This window comes from Pararge aegeria, chromosome 10, assembly GCF_905163445.1.
Source record: "Pararge aegeria chromosome 10, ilParAegt1.1, whole genome shotgun sequence".
In the NCBI taxonomy this organism is placed as follows: domain Eukaryota; kingdom Metazoa; phylum Arthropoda; class Insecta; order Lepidoptera; family Nymphalidae; genus Pararge; species Pararge aegeria.
Genome location: NC_053189.1, coordinates 9666770 through 9675855, shown reverse-complemented (window position 1 = coordinate 9675855; position 9086 = coordinate 9666770). Strand labels below are relative to the sequence as shown.

At 33.8% G+C, this 9086-nt stretch overlaps 1 protein-coding gene across 1 annotated transcript; it reads right to left on the bottom strand.

Annotated features, from left to right (window-relative positions):
- Positions 1-2222: 2222 nt before the first annotated feature.
- Positions 2223-8648, bottom strand: LOC120626819 (odorant receptor 94b-like). Its single transcript, XM_039894573.1, has 9 exons — positions 8466-8648; positions 7849-7978; positions 6117-6321; positions 5502-5624; positions 4885-5007; positions 4482-4585; positions 3814-3914; positions 2587-2742; positions 2223-2353 (listed from the first exon to the last, which is right to left on the bottom strand). Exons 1-9 carry the CDS (start codon positions 8646-8648, stop codon positions 2297-2299), a joined length of 1182 nt encoding a protein of 393 aa, XP_039750507.1. The 3' UTR covers positions 2223-2296.
- Between the last annotated feature and the right edge of the window lie 438 nt (positions 8649-9086).

Below are 9086 nucleotides of genomic sequence, written 5' to 3'. Positions count from 1 at the left end.
TAAATGATAAATCGTAAAACTCTTTTATTAAATTTCTTATAAGTTGAGGGTTCAATCTCTTTCTAGACAGATAAGTATTGTTCTTTAAAATACAGTCAAGTTATTGTAATTAATTTGTTTTTTTACATGTTTTAGCAAATGTAAGCTTATAAATCATAAATGTTTATTAAGAAACAGTTACTTCCATGGAAAACGACATATAGGTCAGTTGATTTTTCGAATTTCTTATCAAATCTTCAGTTATTTATTAATCTGCTTGATCTTTACTATGGCTATGTTAATTCAAGCTCACAATGTTCCAATTCTAATACGTTTTTCTAAGATTTAAAGTAAACTTTAATAAATAGTAATAGACTAATAGGTAATTGCAAGACTTGCAAGACTCTTGCTGCAAGACCAAGACCAAGACCAAGACTGGGAGCGCAAGACCAAGACCAAGACCAAGACCAGGTGTATTGGCGCAAGACCAAGACCAAGACTGGCTAAGTCTCGTCTTGTTCTTGCATTTGGGCAACACTAGTTTGAGGTCTGTGGTGATTGTTGCTCATCTGTATTTTATGGGTGGTTTAGTAATAAAGGTTGGCACACCTAAAAGTCAAAAAAGCCAAAAAAAGAAGAAGTAATAAAGGTTTGTCTGTCTATTAGTCTGTGGTCTCATAGCTCACTAACGAGTGATAAATAATTTATTTATATTGAATGATAGAACAATTTTTTTTTAAATTTTAGCTCTAGACTAAAATCTCACCTGGTGGTAAGTGTTGATACAGTCTAGGATGAATGTGGAACAACCTATAATAGTATTGCAATTATATTAAAACCATGCCTCTAATTGGTTTCTACGCAGCAGCCGACACCTCCCACCAATACGTAATGCATTATATGAAATAATGCTTTAAGGTACTAAAACTCATCATCAAATCAATATGAAACTTAAATGGAACTATTTCGGAATAAATTCGTTTCGAACGAAATAATAATCACATAAATCCTGCTATATATGACGAAGTTATGCCCTAGCAAAGATAAAAAATATATAAACATCTGCATTTATAACCTCCTCCTTTTTGAAGTAGGTAAAAAAGTAGTAGTAAAAAGTAATTCAATACTTTTAATAGCAACAGTCTTATACTGTTATCGATTTTTTTAAACTGTAGCATCACTATCGTTAGTTCCGAGAACCTACACCTAACACCATCGCTATCAGCGTAAAACAAAAATAGTCAGAATCAAATGATTTCAATAGTACGCTTATGTTAATTTCTAGTCTGGCGAGGTCAGTGCTGCCTTATATTGGGAAAGAGTGTACTATTTATAAAATATATATTATTGTTGCAGCAGTTAAAGGTTTTGTTGATACGATTATTGGAAATTATATGTAAAAATATGATATCCCGCGAAAACGCTCGCCGAGTGTCATGGCCGCAGACATGAGGAGGTCCCTTCTCCATCTCTTTATGGAAGGAGGCCCATGCCCTATAGTGGGCCGGTAATGGGTTGATATGCTGATGATAATCTGTATTATAAATATGCATTGTTCCTTATCTAAAGATTATTGAGTTTGGTATTGAAAACACAAAACTGAGAAACTGATAGCTTAGCAATTTTAAACGAAAATTATTTTTATTGATACTGATGATAAATACTATACGGCCCATTGGCGCAGTTTGCAGCGACCCTGCTTTCTGAGTCAAAGGCCGTGGGTTCGATTCCCACGACTGGATAATGTTTGTGTGATGAACATGAATGTTTTTCAGTGTCTGGGTGTTTATCTGTATATTATAAGTATTTTATGTATATTATTCATAAAAATATTCAACACTAATCGTAGTACCCATAACACAAGCTACGCTTACTTGTGGGCTTGATGGCGAGGTGTGTATTGTCGTAGTATATTTATTATTATTATTGTTATTTATTATTATACTGAGATACTGTATCCTATGCTTAATAATTATTATTGGCAAAATTGAATAGGATAGGGATAGGAAGTTTTTATTATAGGTAGGAAATAAAACAACTAAGTATAAGTACCTACCTAAGAAATTTATTGTGCAACTTATTAATAAAGATTATAAGGGGATTATAAAATGCTCTGCCACTGGAACAACCGATTTAAGTCCGGGTTCTTAGAAATCTTGTTATGTAGAAGGTGAGGTAACTTAAGTTTTAACGTTAAATAGCTGTGATTTTTTAGTAATTTTAAATACCTATATTCAGTTCTTAACTTCGTGTTTCTAGTTGATTAGTAGGTGGGTACTAGATACTAAGTAGGTGAGTTTCTTAATTCAGGATTCTTTTACTTTTTCCCGGTGTTCCTCAAAAGAGCATAAAATGAGTAAGAACTTCTGACAATCTGTAATAAAAATTATATTTAATATGATAGTATGTACCTATTTTAATTATAACAAGTAATTTCAATACAATCCATTACAACTCCATTTTTCTTACCTACGTGTCTATAACTAAAAAAGATATTGTAAACTACTTATTAGTGAGAATCGCATAAAAAAGCCTTTTTTCTTAAATTTGTTTTAATAAAAATATATCCTTCACATTACCGATTTTTTAATGTAGTTATAAACTTACCGAAACAAATGTATCATTAGAAAGTGGAATTATGAACCCTGCAAGAGGTACAATAGGTTTCTTCGCTCTTTCCATGAAAAAAATGAGGTTATATCGATGTTCGAGTGGGGTGTCTAACCAGTCCATAAAATAAGCGGATTCCATAAGTTTTTGACTCTGAAATTTCAAGTAAGAGCTTTTTGATTAGATTTTTAGGCATCAAGTACTTTCATTTAGGCTACTGTAGATTGTAAAGCCTGTCGAATAAATATATAAAGCTTATAAGCGATCGATTCCGTTACAGAATATTTATCGACATTGGTACCTACAAAGCAAGTTATGTCTGTATGTATGTATGTATTGTGGTCGAAATAGGTTTTCTTTGTTTTTCTTTTGTACTACATTAAGGAAGGTCAATAGTACAACGAGGGTTGCCAGCATTTAAATGAGGTGTAGAGTATATTTGGTTTCAAGGAGGGCAAATAAAAAGTACATTAATTATTATTTTTGGAACTTATTATTTATCTGGTAGGGTTACCACCTTATCGACAAAGACGTTCCGCTAAGCGATTTAGCGTTCCGGTACGATTTCGCATAGAAAGCTAAGTGGTAGCGGTTTATTATAACTGCTATAACCCTAACAGGTTAGCCATTTACCGTCTTAGACTGTACCATAACTTATCATCAGGTGAGATTGCAGTCAAGGGCTAACTTGTAATGGTATAACATAGAAACCTTTAAGCGGTAAGGGTTTATTATAACTGCTATACCCCTAACAGGTTGGCCCGTTACCATCTTAGACTGTATCATCACGCACAAGCAGGTGAGATTGTAGTCGAGGGCTAACTTGTAATGGAAGAAAAAAAAGGTTTTTTTATATATAAACTTTCCATCATTTTTAAAAGAATTGTAGTATGACTCAAACATTTAAAAAGCTTTATGGTCAAGCGACTAATGGTAGCTGCTTACAGCAAAGGCAGCGTTTGGCTTAGGGATGCCAAAATATTTACAATGTAAAGCAACATTTTTGGAATATGACTATGCTCGACTGGAATATTCAGTCTTCACGTACGTGAAATAGAGTAGGTACAATACTCTTTTTTACAGTAGACAAACCAACCCGAGGTGTAGGCAACCCTAGGTGCAACTGTGTTTGTCATGGGTGAATTGAGTATATAACTATATAGGCATGCGGGACATAATATTATCACAGCAAAACTAGGTATCTCGTTTGAGAGCTTAATGTACCTCATAAGTGACTTCATTACCGTAGTAGCAGTACAAGGATGCTTGCATGAGAATGCAACAAATATATAAAACCATTGACCAACATTGGACCGAAGCTGGATCTGTCTGCAACGTTAAAGATTAAGGGATTACCTATGTGCGATTTAGCACTTTCAACTAAAATACTAATCATAAGCTTGAAACAACACACAAAAACCGCCCAAGTGCGAGTCGGATTCGTGCACGAAGGGTTCCGTACCATTATCATGTCTGTTGTATGTGAACCTCTTCGATATTTATTTTATTCAGTTTTTAGTATTTGTTTTTACAGTGGCAACATAAATATGTGAAAATTTCAACTGTCTAACTATCACGGTTCATGAGATGAAGCCTGGTGATAGATCGACAGACAGACATACGTATTACCCTTTGGGTTCGGAACCCTAACAAGGAGCTGTGGTTATCTAGTCGTTTCTTTGTTTCGCAGCTCCTTGCGATTAATGCCATAGGTATATTGCTCTTGTGTATTACTTAAAAGAAATAACATGTATAATATTTCGATATTTCAATTTAAATAGTTCAAGTTATGTTTGAAACGTTTTACAGCCCTTTTACTGAGGAAGGTTAGGTTATCAGGTTTTTTTTAAAGTCTAATGTCAGGGTAATCTAGTATATTACAATGTAGAAACTTACGTCAACCATTCTATAAACAGAAGTACATATGATCCAACCACTAATTAAGAACTGATATGCCAGGACAATACCAAATATTTCTTGAATTTTTCTTGTAAAGCTAAAAATACAACATAATAATAAAATTAGGTGCAATTGTGTTAATCTTCCTTATCGTTTCAGATTATACTAAGGGGTGCAAATTGAAGTTACTGTTTTAAATCAATAACATTAAGTTATTAAGTATATTTGAAAGTTCAAACATCTTTATAAACAAAAGAAAAAATATGGGCTAGAATCGAACAGTTAGGCAATACTAACTTAACGTTAGAGCGTTCCGAAAGTTGATCTGAGGTCAGCCAGTGAACAAATAACCTAAATAGACAACTTCATTCTCCACCACCCACTAATACAACTTACTATATAATTTGTACGTGGTGTTTTACTATATTTTCAAAGCGTATGCGCACAACATCTGCAAAACCTTCCTTTGTGACTGAACATTCTTTTTTGCTCCTCTCAACGAAAAAGATAAGGTTATTTCTGAAAAAAAAAATATTTTGTGATACACTTTTGGTACTGCCGTCTGCCGGGCAAGCATACGCATTGGAACAGCGTGTTCTATGATTTAAAACCTGTAGAGACTGAGCGACGAGGCTGCTCAGAGTTTTTTTAAGGCGGATTTTGCAGATGGTGGTAACCGTAACAGGCTTGAAAATGGTTAATTTTTCTGTACCAGATTATAGGCGTAGCTGTAGCTGATTATTGCTGATGTAACAGATTATAGCTGTTCCAAAATTATTGTTTGTTGACAGATGATTGCTGTCATCTTTTGTGGCAGCTTTGTATCATATTTAAGTTCAAGAGTTAAGACTCGGCGAGCATATCTATTGTTATCATAATTGATTTTTATCATTATTTCAATAAAAAGTAATATTTAATTTACTGCTGAATTTACCAATCTTGGCAGTAGTTGAGAGAGGAAAATTTCCTGAACTTTATATTATTGACTATCTATGTAAAACTAAAGTACTTACCTGAGTATGGAAAGTTGTGTTTTACATTGTGCCAAGAAAAAAGCAACTGTTACGTCAATTGTTGTGTTACAAAACGCCAACCAAGAAGTTAAAATCCATACATACAATGTCGTCAGGTAGAAACTGTAATTTGTTAAATATCATATTAATGCAAACAATTTTTGCGGTACTACTTAAACGATGATAAAGGTTATTTTAATTTACTCCAGCTTAACAAAATTGTTTTCTTCTACGAGTACCTTTACACGTTAGTAGGTTTTAGTTAATCTTAATTAAAATTTCGTTGCCGGTGTTTTATTTTTAATGTAGGTGGGAAACACTTGTTGCGGTAATTTTGATAAAGTGGGTAATATATATAATAATAAAACTTTTGATAATATTTATATAGCTAGTAAGTGGGTAGTCTGTCTAAATACCGTTGCATTTGCAAACTATATATACGATGTAACCTTCAATTTTTTTGCATTATCATATCACTCTGAGAGCGTACTTTGGAAGTTCTGGTGTGTATTATTGTATTATTTATGTTTATGGTATACCATGCACTTCCGCACTAGCGCCGGCTTCTAAACAATATTTACTGATATTTTTTTTTAATATTTACGAAAGTCTTACTTCGGATCTACGTTGGCGTCATACGGTAGCCAGATTGCGAACTCCACTAATTTTCCTTGGACGTGTAGGATAAATGGATATAGAACCCAAAGGAAACAAGTACATAAAGCCATATAGTTGTCAGCTTGCAGAAGAAGTTTTCCGTGGCGTGCTGTTTCTTGGAAATATTTTTCGTGGTCAGGCTCTCCTTGGTTGAACAATGGACCTGAACAAAAATCATACTTAAATAATTTTAAATGCACAATTATTATAATTATATATTAAGTACTGTTTTTTAAACGTTTTATTATACATTTACATAAACAAACTAATTGTACCCTGCCACGCTTCGCTGTGGCACATTGTGATTTAATGGTTGAGAAAAATAGATAAAAACAATCCTTGATGCGTATTATACTCGTATATCATGCTAAAATTTATGCCCGATCATTGCAGTACTTTTATATATATATATAAAAGTATAAACTATATATATATATATAGATATGTGTTTTAGCGCTATAGATGTCCCTCCTACTTCCAGAGGCAACCAGTATTATTTGGAAATTATAGATAGTTGCAATCATTGACTGCAAATCTTACGTAGACTCTTCCGGACTTCAAGTTTTAGTAGTAGTACCTATTAAAGCATTATGTGGCCAAGCTTGTCCAGGGAAGTCCCCACTACCCCCATGCCTATTTAAGCTGCTAAGCTGCGTTCCGGTCCGAAGGGTGTCATTTCATAGGATGTGTTCCTTGAATGACATTCAAAGTGTTCCCCTGCTTATGTAACAAATTATGGTTTTTCACTAACCATTAGGTTACCACAGCTTGGTCCATCATTTATTACTATAAAAACCTTTAGGATGTTATCAACAATTATAATTATATAAATAATTTCAACGCCTCCACAATCTCCTCTAGGGCTAAAATTTTTCGAAATCTAATAGTAAGTGACGTTAGTTTAACAAACATGAAACTTTTATTAAATTTTAAGTCTGTGGGAATTTTAGTATAAAATTTTCATTTTTTTTCATTAGCACCCCCGTAACCGATTTTGTGATTTAAACTTCATTCAATACATTCTTGTTTGCTTGTAACATAGCCCAAAAAAATTCTGTCCAAATTTCATGTCTAATAGAGTTAAAATTCAAAATTTAGTTTTTTATGATTTTTTTCTAATCATTAACGCCTCCGCTATACACTTCGGAGATTTAACACTTATAAAAAAGTTAGCCTATCCATTAAGTCAGTGTATCCTCTACATGGATGCAAATTTCAATTCAATCGGATGTATAATTTAATAGTTTTAACGGAACAACCGTAAAAAACTCTATAGATTTATATATTAGTATAGATAATGCCTCAGTCAGAAACTATAATCAGTTCATGGTCTTATAGTGAACCTGATTCCTCAGAAAAGTTATCTGAAGTCAGTGTAAGTAAGTGCCTACTTATCTTTGGTATTGCAAGATCTTGGTTCAGGTAAGTATATTTTAACTGTTCCAGCCTAATATGTATTTTGTAATTGAACCATTAGTAGTAGTAATAATTGACGGACCAAGCAGATAGCGCACCTGATCTCAAGTGGCAATCACGACCTTCAGAACGGAACACAGCATTACAACAATGCTTTGCAATTGCAACAATACTTCCCCGGATGAGCTCTGTCACAAAAAGCTCTTTCTACTACTACTTACTTCGTCGTTTTCGTTTTGTGTGAAAAATTATTATTATTATTATCAAAAATTACCTTTCATGATATCCAATAGTTCCTGAATTTCTTTCGCTCTTAACAAGGTCACAGCTTGCTTGTAAATCGAATCGGTATGGGTGAGGAATAAAAACATTGTCTCCATAACTTTATCCATATCATCCCTTACCTAGTAATAGTTAAAACAAATAAATTAGGTAGGTACCCTTTTCACGAAATTGGTCTACAAAACTTTGTCCTTAATCTTTAATTGAATTTAAGCGACGATTTTTCTTAGACTTGTGATGTTTAATTGAGCCTTGGACTTAAGAGCTGGACTTTGATATTCCAGAGCCGCGACGACCAGCCTTCGATGGGATCTGCCATGGTGGGTCAAAACTAGGTGGGAGTGCGGTAAATACGCAGGTGCATCCCTTATTCTCACATCTAAGCTAATTATAGATGGTCACAGTTTTAAGTGGGTAGCTAGCTTGCCCTACATGAATACTTCGTCTCCCCCGACGGAGTTGTATGTATCTGGAATCTCTGGAATAAAAAATCCCAAAGCCGGACAAAGTCTTAAGAAATGTGGCTGATACTAAATAACATCGAAACTTAAAAAACCCAGTTCCTATACTATATAATCAGTTAAAATATTAATAAAAGTGCCTGGGTACCTTAAAAACTTTAATGGCCTGCTGTGCGGTAAAAAGAAGCATGCATGAAATAGTAACACCCATGAAGCATAAGTGAAAAATTTTGTGCAATTTTGGCGACCCCCGATCAATATAAAAACAGCCGGCAATGCGTAAATTTAATAAATGAGGTGCCAGACAGTTATATGACAAATTGGTCTTCATTATGGGATGTCTGTGTGTCTTAAATCGGATATGGGTCAATCGTTGAAGAGAAAAACTGACTACACCAGCTTGATTAAACAAACAACTGAACAGTTTGACAATTCTGATCCGAATGTTTACGTAAAACAAGTTTTAAGACCTATTATTATCTAATGTATCATTTTCCTGCCAATCAACAGTTTTAATTACAGTCTTAGCAAATCTATCTACCATTACCGATATATAATTTTAAATTAATGTGATTATGGCAAGTAAATTATCGTTACAGTTAGATTAATTAGGGATGCTAGCCACGGTGAATATCGATACATTCATATTTAGCCAACCTTTCAACCCCATTTTTAAAAAGTTTGTCACCAAGGAAAGTCCAACCAACTACTCTTACGATCTTGGGTTTGCACCCATGCGCAATGTAATTTTAGGTTACCCAAAGATTGG

What these genes read in the sequence shown, in the direction of transcription:
- LOC120626819 (XM_039894573.1), bottom strand. Translation starts at nt 8,648, where the DNA reads ATGAAGACCAATTTGTCATATAACTGTCTGGCACCTCATTTATTAAAT. An exon ending in ACACAACTTTCCATACTCAG is followed by an intron (nt 5,008 to 5,501) that starts GTAAGTACTTTA and finishes TTTTTTTTTCAG; the next exon opens with AAATAACCTTATCTTTTTCG. An exon ending in CACCACGTACAAATTATATA is followed by an intron (nt 4,586 to 4,884) that starts GTAAGTTGTATT and finishes TTGTATTTTTAG; the next exon opens with CTTTACAAGAAAAATTCAAG.